Raw genomic sequence first — 20776 nt, 5'->3', positions numbered from 1 at the left:
ATTATATAGGGCTCCATTAAACACAGCTGACTGGGTTGGACTTGTTTAGGCAACAAATAAAATATGGCTGGCCCCAGCAGTGCGAGCAACATTTACGGGCACATTTATAAATGTGAGATTAGAGCTCCCCACAAAAAAACCTACCCACTTTCTTTTCATTCCTATGGAATTTTTAAAAGTGTATTAATCAAATAGTGAACTTCTAAAAATCCCATTGGAATCAATAGAAACTAGGTGAGTTTTTTTGTGGTAAACACTTATCTCACATTTTGATCAATCTGCCCCTTAAGGTGGCCATACACGGGCAGATAAAGCTGCAGATATCGGTCGTTTGGACCGATTTGACCGCTTTTCTGCCCATATATGGGGGCTTCCGACGGGTCTTCCCGATCGATATCTGGCCACGATATCGATCGGGAAGGTTTGATACAGCCGAAAGTTAGAATTACCCCCGATATAGCCACGCCGTTAGGGGCATATCGGGGAAAGATTTCTATGGCCACCTTTAGTGTTTGGATTTGTTATTCAATAAAATGGTAGAATTGGTCAAGGGTGTGAATAACTCTCTAAGTCACTATGGGGCAAATTCACTATGTGCCGAAGCGCCTAACGCTAGCGTCAATTCGCTAGCGTCGGGCATTTTCGTTACTTCGCAAATTCACTAACGAACGCTGGCGTAAATTCGCTAGTGTTCGCACCCTTACACCTAGCGAATTTGCGCAACGGACGTAACTACGCAAATTCACTAACGCGCGCATTGTACTGAACGCTACCTTTTACGCCAGACTTCCTTCGCCACCTCAGACCAGGCGAAGCGAAATAGAGTAGATAGGGATTGCTTCAAAAAAAGTTCACATTTTTTCTAAGTCCCAAAAAACGCTGGCGTTTTTTCTATATTATGGGTGATAGGCTGAAAAAGATCGAAAAAATTTTTTGGGGCTCCCCTCCTTCCCCCCTACATTTCCTGACTCATGGCAACTTAACTATACAGTGGGCACATGTGTAGGGCAAAATAAAAATTTTATTTGATGTTTTGAAGGTTTCCCAGGCATTTGTAGTGATTATACATATTCCTCCATTGAAAGTTGAATTTGGCGCCGTATGCAAATTAACCATCACTAGCATAACTTCGCTTCGCTTAACGAATCAACGCTAGCGCAACTTCGCAACCTAACGCTACCCCTGAGCGCAACTTCAGATTTTAGTGAATTTGCGGAGCGCTGGCGAAACTACGCGCGGCGAAGTTACTCCTGTCGCAACTACAAATCTTAGTGAATGTCCCACTTAATATCTATATAAACATGGCATACACATTACATTAATGCTTATTGTCACTTGTAGAATATAATTCCTAGAAAACATGAGGATATTAGAGGTCACCTCTAAATTTAATGATGGGTAATAGTGCTAAGCATGGAACCATGTGCCTTTATATCATTCTGTAACTCATTGACTATTTCTGATATCCTTGTATCTTACAGTGTAGGGTCTATTATACTTCTGTTGCCACATCAGCAGTGAATTGGTAGTTAACAGAATAAATCCTCGTTTTCATTGGTTGATGTTAAATCCATTTCTGATTCTCTCCTTAGCTGAATCAGCTGTTGGAAACGAACAGAAGATTAGAAGCACGGATTGGACGCTGTATCTGGTTTCAGCATATGTTAGCCGCCTTATTATCCATTCTGGTTGCCATTGTTGCTGCAGGAGTGTATAAGATGAAACACCAGGACTGTTAAATGTGTCCTTCTTCTACCAGTTCCGCTGCCTACGACACCACCTGTGAGAATAATGGATCTGCCCCCCCCCACATGACCAAAGTTGCCTTCGAAGCAGTGTTATGTTATTTAAGAAAACTGTTTCATAAAGAAGTTACAGCGTTCTCCAGACGTATCGATAATGCCAATATTTGGTGTAACTTTGCTTGTTGTTTCAGTTGTGAAGCTCTACTTGTAGCTGCAAAAAATGTGAACGATTTTGTTTTCTAATAATAAAGGCCATACAGATCTTAGAAACGGCTGCCGTCATGACCCTGAACGTTATATTAATATAAGCCTTGGATACTTCTCAAGGTAATATTTAAGTTCTAAGCAGATGTTGGCTACAAGAATGCACTACAGAATTCTTATGGAACCTGTGAATTTACCATGTAGACGACTGCGCACCTTTAAGCAAGCTTGCTTATTTCTCTATACTAGTTTCCAAATTTGATCTTTGTTGCCATAGCTCTTACATACCATGAATCCTCGAGCCATCAGTTGTCCAGTGTAATCACTGTTATCACTAATAAATTAGTGCTGAACATTTGCTTTGATGGAGTCCGTGTGAATATCTCAATGGTGGGGATCCCGTGAATCAGTGGATTTAGATGCTTTAATACAATACTGTGCTACAGTAGAACTTAGTGACGTTGCCATTGGCTTTCGTTTGCTCTTCTCATAGATAAAACCCAGGAACCTCCAGAGGCCATTTGTTAAGAAGGATTGTATTGATAGGACATTGCTGTTACTTGGTTTGAAGGATGAATGCATATAGTGCATCTAGCCAATTATAACCTCAGGTTTCAGCCCCTCCTTTTCCTGCTGCTACTCATAATGTAAATAAATGTTTTTAAGATACTATATGGTGTCATGGTCCCTTTATTTATGATTGGTTGGATGACATCTTATATTTTTGTATAACTAGGAGATACAAATTTTTTTCACACCTGTATCTGTGTTTTTGTCATTGGTGGCCTTGAGGAGGATAATGTCTTGGAATACTGGTCATCACTATACATGATTATAAAACTTGTATTTAAGGAGAACTGCTCCTTCTAGGGTTCAGGTTAAAGTTACACAAAAGTCTAGATTCAATACATATTTTAAAGAGGATCTCCTGGGAATGGGGCGAATTCATCAAAAAGTTATTATGGGTCGATTGCTTCGGAATTTCTCATCACAAATAATAAATCCACTCACATTTGATCAAAAGCCTTTGTTTTGAATAAATCTAATTGGGATTGATTATCACTCAACGCCATTGTCTAATTACCAAGAAAAAACCTAATTGTTTGAAAAATGATCATTATCCATAGCCTTTTGTGATAATCAATATTCCTAACCAGTTGTTAATGTGGCTAGTCTGGGATAATGAACTATGATTAAGAGTCCTGGTTCCACCGAGCCTCTACGTCTATTTTCCAGACCCTTTTCTCACAATGGGTTAACCTACTTACCAAACTTATTTAATTTTTAAGTGGGCAGGCCATCATAAGAAAAATTGTATAGTTTAAGCTACCTTTAAGGGGTGCAGTTGGGCTTTTTGCTCCTTATCTTTTTACATATGTGCTATTGATTATCACATCAGTATGCAATTTATTAATTAGTATTTTTTTAACCTTCTTACCGACCCAGGAACTGTGAAAGAGGAAGTGATGTCACCATGGGCTGGATTTGATTTCAAAGGCAGATAAATCAGGTCAGGGGAAAATTAAGGGGTGTATTAGAGCTCACACTTTACCTGGGTCCCGAGGCAGGGGTACCCATGTACTGCCTGTATTGTCAAGGACATTAACGACTGCTCTGCTGGTTTTTCATGAGTACAAACCCGATGCAGGCCTCTATCCTGAACTTCTGGACAAAGATAAATATAAATTTTTTACATTTACTGAATCCGTTGTCTCAGTGTATTGATTCCTAAAGTTGCCATTGAATTTCGAATTATCTAAATTTCCCCCCTGTAATTTGGACGATAAAGGTATAGCTGATACGCTCTCCTTTCCTTTCTCCGTGTCTTATCAAAAAGGAAATTAATGAATGTGATAAATCTATACTGTACTTTTGTGCTACGATATTATCTTTAGCATATCATTTTTAAACTCTGTGACATGCATACCTGTATATGTGTGTATTATGACTAAGCCTTTGCTCTTCTGTGCAGATGAAACTGTCAAGCAACCTGAACAGTCTGCGTAGTAGCAATTAGAAGCAAGTGCCAGGTTTGAATCAGAAGAACATGTACATTGGAAGGCAGCAAGATGGTTACTGTCACGAGTATGACAGGGAGATGTGCCCACTGTCAGTTAAAGGGTGCTCAAGTGACAGTCGTCCAGTGAACTGCTAAAGTGTAAAAGAATGTCCTTTACGGAGGACTGAGGTGGCAGCTGGGAGGTAAAAACATTTGTTTAAAACACACCTTTGCAAAATTACCAAGCAATTGGGGATTTTATGACCACATTGTTCCCTTTATATTTGTTTTCTTGTTTGGCCTTGTAGTGTAGAAAGGGCTCACGTTTTTACATTCTCCTGTATAATTAGGGGTGAGGTTCATTACCAATAAACCTCCATCAAAGATTTTGAAATGCCACCATTTTAGATGTTAAGAACGAGAGTGGGGGGAAGCATAACCTGACGTCACAATTCAAGCTACAGGGTATGGCATAGGATCCGTTATCCAGAAAGCTCCAAATTATGGTAAGGCCATCTCCCATAGACTCCATTTTAAGCAGATAATACAACAACAAATAATAAAACTGTCTTGTACTTGATCCAAACTAAGATACAGTATAATTAATCCTTATTAGAGGCAATCCTATTGGGTTTATTTAATGTTAAAGTTATTATTAAGAAGATTTAATGTAAGGACATCTAAATTACAGAAAGACCCTTTATTCGGAAAACCCCAGGTCCCGAGCGTTCTAATCCTATACCTGTACTGTTTGAAGCTGAAGTCAAGATGCTGCTTTGGTAAAATAATGTGTTTATAGTTTTTTTAAACTATTTGTTGAACCAAGATCTTGGCATATTAAACCCAACCATTCAATTACAGGAGAACAAAAGGTTCACATAATATTATTTGTATTGAACCCTCTCACCTTCACAACAGCCCCCCCCCCCCCCCGGCAAATCTGTCTAATTTTCTTTCCTGTTGGGAAAAAAACAGGGTAGCACTCCATTGGAAGGGCTCTGTTTTGAATTTTCTCCTGTAAGCTATCACCGACACTGAGCATGAACAATTGAAGACAATTCAAACTTCGGTTCAGCTATGTATGTTCCATGTCTGCAGTCACTTGGCAGAGAATATTAAGGAATACAAGGTGGTAACTTTCAACTCAACTGTGTTACAGTTGCTTATTGCAACAGGCAAGGAATACAGGATGGATGGGGGAGGGGGCGAACTGATGTGGTTCAGGTAGGGGGGTGAGGGCTATACAGAAATACAGCTATGTAAGACTTTCCGTTCTCCATTGACCACATATTCAACATAATATCCTGCAGTTAGACTACACCTGCCCCAGGAACAACAGTCTTCTTGAAGTTGACCACTGAAGATTCCAGAACATGTGATGTTTGCACAGAAAGCAGGTGCAACATCCGCCGTGTGCTGGCGCGTATCAACATAGGCGCCGGTGCATAAACGCCGACGCGCGTCATAACAGACACTCCCGCCAAAACACTTAGGTGTAATTACCTCGTAATGGTGCGTCCATTCCCCTATTGGCTGTTGATGTGCCTGTCCTTCCTCAGCCTGCTCCTAATTGGTTCCCTTAAATACCTTCCTCTTCCTCCTCTCATTGCCCAAGCTGGCTTCAGTTTCTACTGTTCCACTAAAGCCCTGGTTGTTCGTTTTCCCGTTTGACCCTCTGCCTGTTTTCCTGGACCTTCGAACCTTTGCTGCCTGAAACCGACCTCTGCCTGAAACTTGACTACGCTTTTGTTTGATTTGTGTGATTTTTAAACGCCTGCAGAGTGCAAAAAATGCATTTATTGCATATAAATGCATTTTTTTTACACCACTAGGTACTATATTGATAGCTGAAGCGTGTCAATTGCAAGAAAATGTCCTGTCCCTTCCTTCCTCACTCACCACTGTGATTGTAATTGATTCCTATGTGACAGTCGCAGTTAAAAAAAAAATTATATATATATATATATATATATAGATAGATAGATAGATTTTTTTTTAAACATCTGTAACTTTGCCTTTTTTTAAATTAAGAGAACAATTTTAAAAAGATAAAATGGAGAGATCCAAACGTTCCGTAGAATGATACTTTGACAGCGAAATGAAACATAAGTAGTCATTCACTTATTCTAGCTGACATTCAGTCATACTTCCCTTTAAAGAATTATACATAATTGCCCTGATGGCAAATCATTTTCCATCTCCATCGCTTGTAGAATAATAAGATCTGCCAAAACTCAGAGCAATTATATTGAAATTTCTCAGTAGTCGCACATCATTCATTGGAGCAGACATATGGACAGTCAGAGCTCATTTGTTTAATTGTGCTTATTTGTAAAAGCCGAGAAAAGAGCTTGTTGATTCACCAATGAATTCAAATGGTTTTTCTGTAGCTGTGAGGTTTTTGTAACAAGAGAGGACTCTGTCTACAGAACTATGGCCAATCCATTTAGAATAAAGATAGTCTAACGCTCTGCACACATTGCATTCAATTCAACATTTAAGGTGGTCATAGACCAAAGACCATAGGTCGAGGATTAATACGATTTTCGGATTGTGTGTGCCGACATCTTTCATCCGGCGGAGATCGGTCGTTTGGTTGATCGGTCAGGGTTGATTTTGACCCGACCGATCCCGCCAGAGCCCATTTCGCATTTTAATCGGATCGTTCGGCCATACGCCCGAACGATCAGATTACCCCCAATATAGCCTTGCTCGTTAATGGCATATCAGGGATAGATCCGCTCGTTTGAGTGAGCCGCTTAATCACCTGTGTATGGGACACTTCAACAGACCTACCTGAGAAATCGATGTTGATGGGCTGGTTTAAAAATCTCACTAAGGAGATGACCGCATGGGCTTGTTGGTGCACTCCTCACCCCAAAAACTTGTATCCCCATCATTGTGATATGATCAGTCAGCTCTAGGGATCAGCCTAATATCACCCACCTCAAAGTGGGCATATTGGGGAGGGGTCCACTTGTTTGGCGACCTTGACAAATGAGCGGATATTTCAGTCTATGGCCAGCTTCAGCTATCAGAAATGTGAATTGTTCCACTTTCAATAAAATCGGGATGTAGGTATAAGGATGCCCCCCCCCCATTAATTTAAAATTTGTCAAGTCTAGAGAACCAAGCTGTTAAAAAGAAAGTGGTACCCAGTTCAATGAGAAAGCGAAGAATACAGCAAATGTTCCTATATATTATAATAATATACAGTTATGGGCTTGCATAATTATGGTGCCAAGAAAGATCTCCGGCTTCTATATTTGTGGCTCTTAAATATGCAGTTGTGTACAGTCTGACATCATTAACCTGATCAAAAACTGTTTTTGGTAGAAATTATATTCCTACATGGCAAATCATTCACTAGTAGGTGTAGTAGAATAATAGAAAACCAACAGACCCAACAGTCATGACATGCATGCATGATATTTCTGTGTAATTGAATCATTATTTGAGGCTTGTTCCAAATAATAGCAGTGTTGTTTTCAATTAGTGAGCTCATTCATTCTGTGAAAAAACTGGTGTCAATTACAGCCTTTATTTAAGAAAGGAAGGAGCAAATGTTGTGCTGCTGGTTATAGTGTATTTCTCTCTGAAAATCTGAGTAAAATGGCTCTTTCCAGACATTGTTCAGAAGAACAGAGTACTTTGATTAAAAAGTGGATTAGAGATGGGAAAACATTTAAAGAAGTAGAGAAAATTATAGGCTGCTCAGCTAAAATGATCTCAAATGCTTTAAAATGGCAACCAAAACCTGAAAGGTGTTGAACAAAACGGAAAAAATACCATTGGAATGGATAGAAGAATAGCCAAAATGGCAAAGACTCAGCCAATGATCAGCTCCAGGATGATGAAAGAAGGAGTAAAGTTCCCTGTGATACTGTTACAATTAGAGGACAACTATGTGAAGTCAAACATTCAGCAAGAAGCCCCCGCAAAGTCCCATTGTTAAAAAAAAAAAAAAAAAAAAGACTGAAGAGTTTACAATTTGCAGAATAACACACTGACTGGCCTAAAGAGAAATGGCGCAACATTTTGTGGACTGATGAAAGCAAAATTGTTCTTTTTGGGTCTAGGGGCCACAGACAGTTTGTCAGAAAACCCTCACTCTGAATTGAAGTCACAGTATACTGTGAAGCCTGAAAATCCGGTGGCACAAGCATCATCGATCAGTTTCAATACATAATATCAATACAAAATATTTGAAGAGGTCGTGTTGCCTTATGCCAAAGAGGAAATGCCCTTGAGATGGTTGTGTTTCAACAAGACAACGACCCCAAACACACCAGTAAATGAGCAACATTTTGGTTCCAGATCATGTTAGCATTTTGTTAGCTTTCTTAAAACCTTTCCAGCACGTATAGATCCCAAACAGTAATATAAATTTGACTTAAACCGTTCCAGCTTTCAGAAGGTCAACAAGATGGTGGGGCCCAATGTCCTGGGTGCTCCTAAAATTGCTATCTTACCTTGATTCATCATTTCCTGACCTCCTACTTTGACTCTGCTGATTGCTGCATAACGGGATCCTTTTGCCTGGATACAACTATGAACTTTCTTAATCCCTTGGATACTGCAAATTGGACTTTTCTATATAGAGCTTCTTCTATGGAACCGACTTCTCTAGGCGCTGACACATTACGCCAAAAGATTCCATTCATGGCTGAACTCCAGCGCACCCAACCTTGCATGCACCAGAGGGCAGTGAATACAGACTGGGGGTAGGCAGAAGACACTTTAACAGGTACCTGCTCAGTGCCCCCTATTTTTGCCCCCTAGGTAGGTGCCTCTTCTGCCTACCCCTAGTTCCAGCCCTGGCTTCATGTCCAATAATATAACTGATGTTTGTACACAGTTTAAAAAATTCACATCCATCACTTTACATTATCCTAAATTACAAACCGCCAACATAGACCTTGTTTCCATCCTAAGATCCCTAATATAAGACATATAATTCTTATAAGGCTTTTTAATGGTAATGCAAATGTATGTGTGTTTTCTGTTTATTCACAGTCAATGAACTATAACAATAAGCGCGCACATTGTTGCTCTGCGTATGACCTATACAGCGACATTAAAATGCTAAGAGAGACTATGTCTTACCTAGTGGCAGAAATCAATTCTGTGTTTGCATTGGAAATGACTGTAACCTTTCTGAGTATCTGTAAAGGCAGAGAATAAGGTGAAATGTAATTAATCAAAGTGACAGCTATAAGCTCCGTTCAGTGCTCTCAGATAGAATATATGTATTTATATGGCATGGTGGTGAATAAAAATTGCTTTTTATGTTACTTTGATATTTAATCAGTATTATTTGCTTATAGATCTCTTCAGACTTTTGTAGTGTGGGGATAAGTCCCTTGTGCCCCCCTTTTGATTATACCTCGTTATTTTAGTGGACACCCCAACACTAGTAGTCTGTTATTACCTCATTAAGCCTCATCAGAGTCTCTTTAGCATTTGTTAATTTAAATCGTGTTTTCCCCCGGAAAAAAAACCAAACTCAACTTTTTGAGTAAAATAATTTTTAAAGGCGCAACTTTTTTTTTTACTCCCACTGGAGTCTATGGGGCGTCATTTTTGAAGCAAAACTTGGCTCATAACTACTATTAACATCTTCAAATAGTTCAAGGGACCTCGGCCATTGACTTCTACATGAACGAGGCAGGTTTTAGGTGGAGAATTGTCCACCTATCGATGGTCGATAAAATCATTCAAATTGGAGTTTGTGGTTTTAAATTTGAATTTGTAAATTTTGACTAAAAAAAAACAACAAAAAAACCCCAAAAATTCTAATTCTAACCGTAAATCTACCCCTATATGTAGATATGTCTCTTTTAGTGACCTGGAATTTTTCCATCTTGAGTCCAAACTGAATTTCTATAACTCACGTTGCTTCTATCTTTCCTTTTTTTATTTCTTTATCTTTCATATTTTATTTAGACTTTCCTCACCTTAAAGGGCATGTAAAGGCAAAAAAATAAAACCCCATTTTAACTTTCTTTAATGAAAAAGAAACATATCTCCAATATACTTTAATTAAAAAATGTGTACCGTTTTTATAAGAAACCCGACTGTATGCAGTGAAATTCTCCCTTCATTTACTGCTGTGGATAGGAATTGTCAGACAGTCCCTAACTGCTCTGCAGGGAAACAATCATACTTATGAACAGCAGGGGGAGCCCCCCGCCTTACTTCCCAGCCATCCCCCGCCTTACTTCCCAGCCATGCAGAACTCAAGCAGCTTTGTTTATGACGATCCCTAAGCAGCCCAGACCACACTGAGCATGTGCACAGTCTTGGTCTTGCAAAGATGTTTAACAAAGTTACAAGATGGTGACCCCCTGTGGCCAACTTTGAAATCATAAATCATTTGTTTGATTAGACTTGTGGTGCAGTAAGTTCATTTTTATGTTTAGTATACAAAATACAGCATTTCTAGCCTTATTCTATTTTAGACTTTACATGCCCTTTAAAACATTATATTGTATTTGGCCAGAAGGAAAGGACCAAGACTTTGAAATGAGTAATTCTGCTTTTGATTTCTAATGAATTGACTGTTGATAACTACCGCTGCCCGAAGCTGTTTCTATGCAGGGATCCTGCAGGTGCATCTTGTACCTTAACATGTTCAGAGAGAGAGAATTAATCATAAGTCTAAGCAAAACCACTGGTGCCAACTGCATTTACTTTCCAAATGTCTTCAGGCTGTTGACAGCTTTTTTTTAGCCAATGTGTTAGGAATAAGAAAAGAAATCATTTGATTGCATGTAAGTACAGCAGAGTGAAATGAATTAAAGGCTTATTTTGTTTTATTATGTGCTTAGTGACAGTCTTTCTAAATACTATAGGGCAGATTCACTAACGGGCGAATTTTCGGCAGCGTCAGCTTCGCACCACTTCGCCAGGCACAAATGCGATATGACTACGCTAATTCACTAAAAATGCAAAGTTTCCTCCCGGGCAGAGAACACCTAGGGGGCACATTTACCTAGGGTCGAATATCGAGGGTTAATTAACCCTCGATATTCGTCCGTCGAAGTAAAATCCTTCGACTTTGAATATCGAAGTCGAAGGATTTTGCGCTATTCCTACGATCGAACGTTTCGAAGGGATTTTAATCCATCGATCTAAGGATATTCCTTCGATCAGGAAATTGTTAGGAAGCCTATGGGGACCTTCCCCATAGACTAACATTGGCCTCGGTAAGTTTTAGGTGGCGAACTAGGGGGTCGAAGAAATTTTTAAAGAGACAGTACTTCGACTATCGAATGGTCGAACGATTTTTAGTTCGAATCGTTTGATTCGAAGGTCGTAGTCGAAGGTCGAAGTAGCCATATTCGACCATTCAAAATCCGAACTATTTTTCCTCTATTTCTTCACTCGAACTAAGTAAATGGGCCCCCTACTGTAAATTCACTAGTGTTCTTGCACTTAGGTCAATTTGCATATGTTGGGAAATTTAGGGGGTTATTTATCAAGGTCCAAATTTATCTCAGTACTTTCTGCTACAAACTCTGATTAAATCCGCTCTTGTTTTTAACGCGTATGTATTTTTACATTTTCCCAAAAATTTGCTTTGTGGCAAAAAATCGGATTTTCATGATTTTTTTTCAGATTTTTCATCCGATTTTTACGATTTTTCTGGATTTTTTACCAGAAATGCCCCAGAAAACTCCAAAAACACGTGCAACAAAAAATCATTGGGACTTCTCCCATCAGGGCCGGGCCAAGTTATTTTGGCACCCTAGACAAGGTCTTCCATCAGTGCCCCCACCGGGTCCTGCATTACCATTTCCACCTTACCATTCATATTGCCCCCTGTACCTGTGCCAATGGCAGATGCAATTACAATTAAACCGCACCTGCTGTTTTGGCCAATTAGTCCTTGGGTGCACTTCCAGAGACCTGTTCACAAGGGTTCTCCACCATACAAATATTTTCTTCCAATAGACAGCACTCCAATAGTATTAAAACCATCTTTATTGTTTATAGGACAGCAGCACAAATGCAACGTTTCGAGCGGCACTCCACATGCTTGACAAAGAGTGGAGTGGCGCTTGAAACGTTGCATTTGTGCTGCTGTCCTATAAACAATAAAGACGGTTTTAATACTATTGGAGTGCTGTCTATTGGAAGAAAAAACCTGTGCCAATGACAGTCAATCCCTCTGCTTGTCCCCAATCTGTACCTGTGCCAACATAAGCCAAAACATCCATCATATTGTTACCCACAATCTGTACCTGTGCCAGCGGCAGCCCAAAAAATCCATCATATTGCCCCTAATTTGTACCTGTGCCAGCAGGAGCCACAAATCCATCATATTGTCCCAAACATCTGTGTACCTGTGCCCCGTGTACCTGAGCCGCCAATCCCTCATATTGCTCCAATCTGTACCTGTGCCAGCAGCAGCCAAATAATCCACAATATTGCACCCAAATCTGTACCTGAGCCAGCAGCAGCCAAAAAACAAACATATTGCCCCCATATCATGTTTTTACCTGTGCACTAAGCACTAGAAACAGTTTAGAGCAAAGATTCACCCTCATTCATTTGTCAAACACAGACAATAAATTGTTGTACTACTGGGCAAACAAAGAACAATTACTATTTTGGTTTATTCTGATGTTCAGAATTTTATTTTTGAGTTAAAGTGGAGCCGTTTGGTGGCAATCCTGCTTTATTGCTACATCTGCTAATAGGAGCATGAAGACAAATAGCCTTAAAGCATAACACAAAGTAAATCCCATGCCTACAATTCATCAAGTCAATACAGAGAAAGCCAACAGTGCAGGCCACAGAGAAGCTTCAGCAGTGGAACTGGAGGCTGGGGAGACACATGCGGTTGTTTAGACCCTCCTTAGAGAGAGACAGAAGCCGACTCTATATTTCATTCTGTCTCATTTGAGTTGAACCCTGAGACCTCATTATGTTGCACAAGTTTGTTTATTCAGCTAATCATTTCCTTTTGCTTGAATTTTTCATTTCGGCTGAATGTATGGTATACTGTATGTATGAATCTCTTACTGTGTCTTTGTCGATTTCTTTGTTAAAAAAAAACATGTATTTCTTAAAATAAAAAATACACAACTTTTTCGGATTGTTGAATGAAAACCGCAACTTTTTTGGATTGTATCGTGAAAAAATCACAATTTTTTTGAGATTTGATGCCTGAAATGTCAGAATTTTTCATCAAATCATCAAAGCCTGAAATGTTCAGATTATCGTACGATACCCATCGCAGACCATAATATCTTCAAATTGCAAATAGTACCTCTGTCATTGACTTTTACAGGACCTCAACAGGTTGATGATAGAGGGGGTCATTTATCAACACTGGGCAAATTTGCCCATGGGCAGTAACCCGTGGCAACCAATCAGATTGCGGAATTCATTATTCTACTTACAGCTGGCTTTAAAAAGCTAATCACTGATTGGTTGCTATAGGAAACTGCCCATGGGCAAATTTGCCCAGTGTTGATAAATGAGTATTCTCAGTGTATAATAAGTAGGGATGCACAGAATCCACTATTTTGGATTCGACTGAACCCCCGAATCCTTCTCGAAAGATTCGGACGAATACCAAATTCAAATCCTAATTTGCATATGCAAATTAAGGGTGGTAAGGGGGAAACTTTTTTTACTTCCTTGTTTTGTGACAATAACTCATGCAATTTCCCTCCCCATTCCTAATTTGCATATTCAAATTCAGATTTGGTTCAGCCGGGCAGAAGAATTCGCCCCAATCTGAATCCTGATGAAAAAGGCCGAATACTGGCCTGAACCAAATCCTGGATTTGGTGCATCCCTAATAATAAGTCTAAAAAAAAAAAAACAAATTTTTTTCCCCACTAAAAATTCAGATTTTATAGTGAATTGAAGATTCCTTGGAGATTAGTTGCCCAACGACAAATCTCCACTTCTTCGGGCAACTATTTCTCCCAGAAAAGCCTTCCTGCCGGCTAGAATGTAAATCGCTTGCGGGATGACACTCGGAGCGATGTCGCCCGAAGATGCCTCATGTAGAAACTTCAGGCGACTAATCTCCCCGGAATCTTATCGTGTCACCAATGTTTGAAAACTAGATATAGCTGAAAACTAGCAGTGTTATCCAGGCAGAGAGGGAGACAGTGGTGGTGGGTTTGTGGTCAGGCAGAACTTTTCTCACCAGACCTTACCCCTTCTGCACGTTCAAGTTACGACATTGCTAGGGTTGTCCCTGTCTGCCAGGCATTCTAACAGCCAAGCCATTAAACCAGCAGCTCAGGTTGGGGCCAGTGGTATAACATAATAATTTGCCCTGGGTCTCCCCTGAAAAAAAAACTCTTAAGAGAGGCCCAGCAGGCGCAGCCACTTCTGATTGGTTTCCGATACCCTTCCACCAGCCTAACCGGCCAAAGGTAGACAATATCGGGTCCTAATGCCAAATGATTGGATTACAACTATCATAATAGGGGCTGTCAGGGTGACAACTGAATCAACCAGCTGGAGCCATCCTCAATCTGATGTGAAAATCAAACCTGACCAATTGACTTCTGCCCAATTTTGGCCAGATAACAGTCAGGTAGACCAGTTGGAGGGCCTTTTGCATGGGCAGATAAGCTGCGGACTTGGGGGCAGATTTACTAACGGGCGAAGTGGCTAACGCTAGTGACAATTCGCCAGCGTTACAACCTGCATGGACATCACCATTTTACTAACGGGCTAGAGACCGTCACTAGCGGTCATTCACACTCTCTCTCCGGGGGACGTTTTGCTCTGACGAACGGTCGTTAGTCCGCAAATTCACTAAAGTGAGGATTTTACTGAACGTTACCTCTTTTGCCAGAGTTGATTTTGCCACTTCAGACCTGGCGAACTGCTAAAAAGAAGCGACATCTTCCTCAATCTTCTGTCACTTACATCATATATCATAAGTGGTTACAACTGCAAATATATTTCTGGTAGAACTTTTTTTTAACAAAATCCCTCCGCTGAATTTATTTAATGATCATGAAATCGAAACGTGTGACAGATGGAGCATCTAGAAAAATATACCCATGGTGAATAATTGGCCCTTAAATAGATTTAATGAGATCCGTTAGGTATTCTAAATATTCCTCTCAAAACTTCTGAAAAATGAGGAGGTAGAGACTTACACACAAAGCAATAGATTGCAGAACGCAACGACTTGGCTGCTTTGTTCATAAACATTTTCTACGCTGGAGCAGAAAAAAAGGCAACGTTTATTGTGATTGCCATAGCGTAAAGTACCCTAATAGGCATACGTAGGGGGTTATTTACTTAACCCTGAGTGCAAAATACTCAAAAATTCGTGATTTTTTTTAAATTAAATCTGACTTTTAAAAAATTAAGATTTTTTGGGGAAATGATTAAACCCAGAGGATGGAAAAATCCGAATTAGAAAATCCAACATCTCAGACCTGTCGAGGTTGCATATAAGTCAACGGAGAGTCCAAAATATGATAACTCCTGACTTCTACGAATTGCTTGCTGGGTATTGTAGTCTTACATTAAAGTTGGCAGTTGGCATATTGTTAAACAAAAACGACATTACCCAACAGGCATTGGGAGACGCAGGCTTGGCACATTAGGGATAGAAAAAACGTTGTCTGGTTTCCAGCGCCGGATTTCAATGTGGGGCGCCCCTAGGCCGCGCGGTCTGACCAGGCGGCCGCGCGGTCCTAGCGCCCACCTCCCCTTCCCAGCGCGCCGGCGAAAAAACGCCGGCGCAGCTGCTGTAATTGAATGGGGACGCACGCGTCCCCATAGTGCGGCTGGGTAGCATGCCGCCCCTATTTTTTTGCCGCCCTAGGCCCGGGCCTATGCGGCCTTGCCGCAAATCCGGGCCTGCTGGTTTCCAAATTACAAACCAGCCAAAGGCCCAAAAAGTAGCCCAAATCCGTACCTTGGCTAGTTTGTACTTTCAAAACCAGCCAGGGTTTTAAATTAGTAGCCAAACATGTGGACATACCTTTTTATAACCTCTGGAGAACTACTCCACCTCCCATCTGGGAAAAAGGACCCAGCCTAGCTGGCTAACACATTCACTGGAGCATAGGAAAACCTTTAGCCTTTTATAAAATATAATAGGGACATCTACTCGCCAGTCACTCAACTGCCACCAGAATATTTTCACATAGGACAAAGGAAACAGCTTCCCTTTTAGAACTAAGGACTCAATCTAGTTGACTAAATTATGCCCAGGGGACTAAAGGACCTAAAGTTTAGCAAAACCTTTACCCTCCTACATTTGTATTATTATATGTATGGAAATAACTGTACTCAATGCATCATTCTCTATGTTGTATGCACACCTGCACAAAACTAGGGCACCTAACAAACCAAATCTGTAGACATGGCTCCAGTGGTGCAGGTATAGGGACTGCACTTCCACAACAAAATAATAAATATATCACTCAATTTTCATAAAAATTGCTAGAACTATGGGCCCTTGGGATACACTAAACCAGGGTTTATTTTACACTTTCAGTTCAAGTTCATTTGGTGCATCAGTTATTCAGCTATGGTTCCAAGAATATCAAGATGAGCAACATTTTCACCCAAAATTACCCTAACTGGCCTTCAAGCTTGGTTTTCAGGCACATCTAGTAAAGCAAATGTTTATTCTCCTTATTTCTCACAGTAACTGGCGTTGGGCTATACTGCCATTGCCTCGGGGAAGGCAGCCCCAAAGTTTGGGAACCTCTGCACTTAAGCCAAACAGCCAACACTGTATCTTATTTTAGGATTGGCATCATTACTTTAAATAGCCAGCATACTTATTTCTTAATTCTGTCTTTGTATTTGCAAAATAAAAATATTACTGGGTACTGTTGTTTTCCCCTATTGGCTTAAGTGGTGTTGACTCAGCTTGTGGTTTTAGCTTTGCCTAAACTGCAAGTGGGTCACATTGGCCAACCTCAATCTTTCTACTGACATACCATGTCCATTCTATTGTGTTATAATTGTGTTGTAATTGTGTTATAATGTGCTTTAATTCTCTTAGAAGATGTAGACATGGGACACTGGCCATGATCTGTTTTTACTGGGTAGAAGGGCATGAACACCTGAATAGGTCGGCTGTCTATGGAATCTTCCATCAGAGTGATGACATCATACATTTTCCAAAAGTTTATGGCGGATGATGCCAACTAAGCTTAACAGGAATAATTAAAGGTATATTGGCCCTTATATCAGGAAGTCTACGGTAAGATTAGTTGCTGTGTTTTTTGACCATGTGTGTACAATAACTTTCTTTTGCCTTTCTCTTTTGCATTTGATTTTTGGAAGCCAAGTTATCTATGCATTTATTATTATTAACAGTTTGTTTTACATGGTTTACTTGCTCTAAATCCTTCGTGAAAGTCTCAATATGTTCATTTCTGAACCAGAAAAGTGCCCGAGAAGCTAAAGTTAACCTCTCACACTCCGCTAAATGACAGAAACTCTAGCAGTTTCAGCTCACCATTTAAAGTTTTGTTTTGCACTTAATCTGGTTACTCGCGGTAGTAACAGCTGTTACATCTGCTGCACCTGAAATCCAATAGTCGCTCTTCTGGTCGTCTTTCAGCTTTTAAATGTGTTATATTTGCCCCAGTAGAATAAATTTAAGCTTTGCTGCAGAATTAGATTGGAGTTGATTCAAGTTCCTGATTAATAAGCAAGTTTACTGTCAGAACCCATAAATGAAGAACACTAAAATCTGACAGAAGAAATCACAGCAAATACTGAATACATATTCTGAATCCTAGTGCAATAATGAGAAAACTAACTGATGAAAAAAAATATTGTGTAAAGTTCCTGCTTATCAAAAGAGCTCCGTATTATGGACAGCCTGAAAAACATTTCCCCATAACTGGGTATTGCTAAGGATCTAACGGTAGTCAGGTTTGCTGAGATGTCCTGAAGACCTGAAGTCTATTTACTGAACAAGACAAAGGACCTTGCCCTGAAACTGGTTGCCTTCATGTAGTTGTTGAGTTTCCCTTAGTACTATGATCCCCAACCAGTGGCTCGTGAGTAACATGTTGCTCACCAATCCCTTGGGTGTTGCTCTCAGTGGCCTCAAAGCAGTTGCTTACTTTTTGGATTATTACTTGGAGGCAAGTTTTGGTTTCATAAAAACCAGGTCTACTGCCAGACAGAGTCTCCTGTGGGCTGTGAGTCCATATAGGGGCTCAAATTGCCAACCACAGTCATTTATTTGACACCCCAAGGACTTTTTTCATGCTTGTGTTGCCCTTCAACTCTTTTAATATTTGAATGTGGCTCAGGGTGGATATAAAAAGTTGGGGGCCCTGCCTTAGTACCTAGTTGCAGAAACTTTAATACTATATATAAAATGTTTTTGTAAAACCTGTAACACCTAGGGGCCGATTCACTAACTTTGAGTGAAGGATTCGAAGTAAAAAAAACTTCGAATTTCGAAGTGTTTTTTGGGCTACTTCGACCACCGAATGGGCTACGACTTCGAATCGAACTATTCGAACTAAAAATCGTTCGACCATTCGATAGTCGAAGTACTGTCTCTTTAAGAAAAAACTTCGACCCCCTAGTTCGCCATCTAAAGCTACCCAACTCAATGTTAGCCTATGGGGAAGGTCCCCATAGGCTTGGCTAACTTTTTTTGATCGAAGGATATTCCTTCGATCGTTGGATTAAAATCCTTCGAATCGTTCGATTCGAAAGATTTTATCGTTCGATCGAAGGAATAATCCTTCGATCATTCGATCGCACTATTCGCGCTAAAATCCTTCGACTTCAATATTCAAAGTCGAAGGATTTTAATTCCCAGTCGAATATCGAGGGTTAATTAACCCTCGATATTCGACCCTTTGTGAATCGGCCCCCTAGTAATTTTTAATGAGCTATGGCTTTTACAAAAAATCTAAGAGCTGTTTTGTAAAAAAAAAAAACGAAACAAAAACGGATAAATCTAATTCAGAGAGCGGCATGTCTACCATTGTGTTATCTGCCAGGGAAAAGAATTGATTCTATTGCTCCATTCTACTAGCACTTAATGTCTGTTGGGATTCGTTCAGATGAATTGCAACTCATTTACTCTTGAGAGGATGAGGTGTTTCTGCAAAGAACCTATTTCCCTATTGATTCAAAGATCATAATGAAATACTTTCTTCACTCCACAAAATGCAACTTCCCTTTCTGCCAACAACAAGGATCAGAGAAATGACATTTGTATTGACTTTAGTTGACAGATGGAACAACACTCTGTGCCCACAGCAGAATGGAAAACATGTAATCCCTGCAAAAAGAATCAAAGTATAGGCTGTTGCATTAGTAAAGTGGCTGAAAACATTTCATTGGGTCAAATGTTCTCCCGACATGTTTCAGGCTTCTGTAGTCACTTTAATACAGATACAGACTGTTCTTTGATTCTTTTTGCAAATACGGTTCTCTAAAATAGGCTCAATGGAGAGCACACATTGATGTAATTCATTAGGGTTCTTGTATCCAAACAACCTCCTGCACTTCCACATGGTTCTGATGCATCCAGCCTGCTTCTTCTGATGAATGGTGTGTAACTACCCTGGCAACTCTCAAGCTACCAAAATTCTGGGCCTGGCAATAGCTTTAGTGCTCTGATGGGATGTGTGAATAGGCGCACCAGACTTGGCTCAAAAGAATTGGATGCAAATTCTATTTTGAACAAGCACTCTGGAAGTGACTTGGCTAGACATAACTTGCATTCAATTTGCATCAAAACACAAGCTCAGCCCCATCTGTTTTGATGAACTGAATGAAATTGCAACGGGTGCAACTCTGACCATGGGAACAATGGCTGAAATTATTTGACTATTGTCATATATTTTCCCATAAGACTCCTTATCTCTTGGCAAACTTCGCCTGTCAGTAGGATAATCTCTTGCAAGAAAACGTAAAAAAGGACTAAAGCTGCTCCATGTTTGGTCCTTTCAAGGTAAATTATCTCCGTACATAAGGGTCCCATGCTCAGGGCTGGACTGAGAGTCAAAATAGGCCCTGGCATTTCAGGTACAAAGAGGCCCAATCAGCCTACACAGAGGCCCAAACAGCCTCCACCAGCCCACTAAATACTGACTTTCTATGGCACTTTATAGCAGCCCCTCTGGCATTTGCCAGAACCCACAGATTGCCAGTCCGGGCCTGCCATGCTACCAAAACAGTCTTAGCAAAGAGAGATGAGAGGAGGGTTGTATACTGGTTGCATACTTTGCAAGGAACAAACATGGAGTATCTTCAGTTTCCCTATTTGACTAAAAAGATTGGCAACAAGTATGTTTAGCACAAGCCCTATTGATTGCACTTGTGTAGAACAAGGAGATACACTGCCCTTCTAAATGTTAAAGTAAAACTGAAGTTTTCTAGAAATACCACACTGAAATACAATTTAATGATCAGCCCTGTAGCATCAGCTTCTCCAACAATGAGATCACATGATCACATGCATGTGCTTAATGACACAGCTCCCGGCTTGCTTATTGTGCACATGTGTGTGACATCACTGGACTCATTTGTATGCTTGTGTCCCAATTTCAGCTACTGTATCTTGTTGCAAATTACCTTAACATCCAAGGAATGGTTTGAACCAAAGACTGGAATATTAATAGGGTCTGAATAGAAATAAAAATAACAAAAGAGTAATTTTAGGTTTTCAGAGCAATCGTATTTTGGCTGCTCGAGTCAGTGACCCCTATTTGTAAACTAGAAAGAATAGGCGACCTGGCGCCATAGGCAGCCTAGCCGGCCAGCTCGCCCCCCATCCCCATCTCACGCGGATGTGCGGCATCATCACTCGGGAGCGCATGCGCGGAATCATTGCTCG

The 20776-nt window shown here is 40.3% G+C and overlaps 1 protein-coding gene across 1 annotated transcript in view; it reads left to right on the top strand.

Annotated features, from left to right (window-relative positions):
• Positions 1-2621, top strand: part of mospd2.S (motile sperm domain containing 2 S homeolog) — a 62060-nt gene extending 59439 nt beyond the window's left edge. Inside the window, 1 exon segment of the mRNA NM_001095457.1 lies at positions 1593-2621. Within this exon segment, the coding sequence (NP_001088926.1) occupies positions 1593-1739 (147 nt within the window). The 3' untranslated portion in view covers positions 1740-2621.
• Positions 2622-20776: the final 18155 nt, after the last annotated feature.

This window comes from Xenopus laevis, chromosome 2S, assembly GCF_017654675.1.
Source record: "Xenopus laevis strain J_2021 chromosome 2S, Xenopus_laevis_v10.1, whole genome shotgun sequence".
NCBI classification, from domain to species: domain Eukaryota; kingdom Metazoa; phylum Chordata; class Amphibia; order Anura; family Pipidae; genus Xenopus; species Xenopus laevis.
The sequence above is the reverse complement of the archived record's forward strand: the minus strand, read 5'-3'. Positions and strand labels throughout refer to the sequence as shown.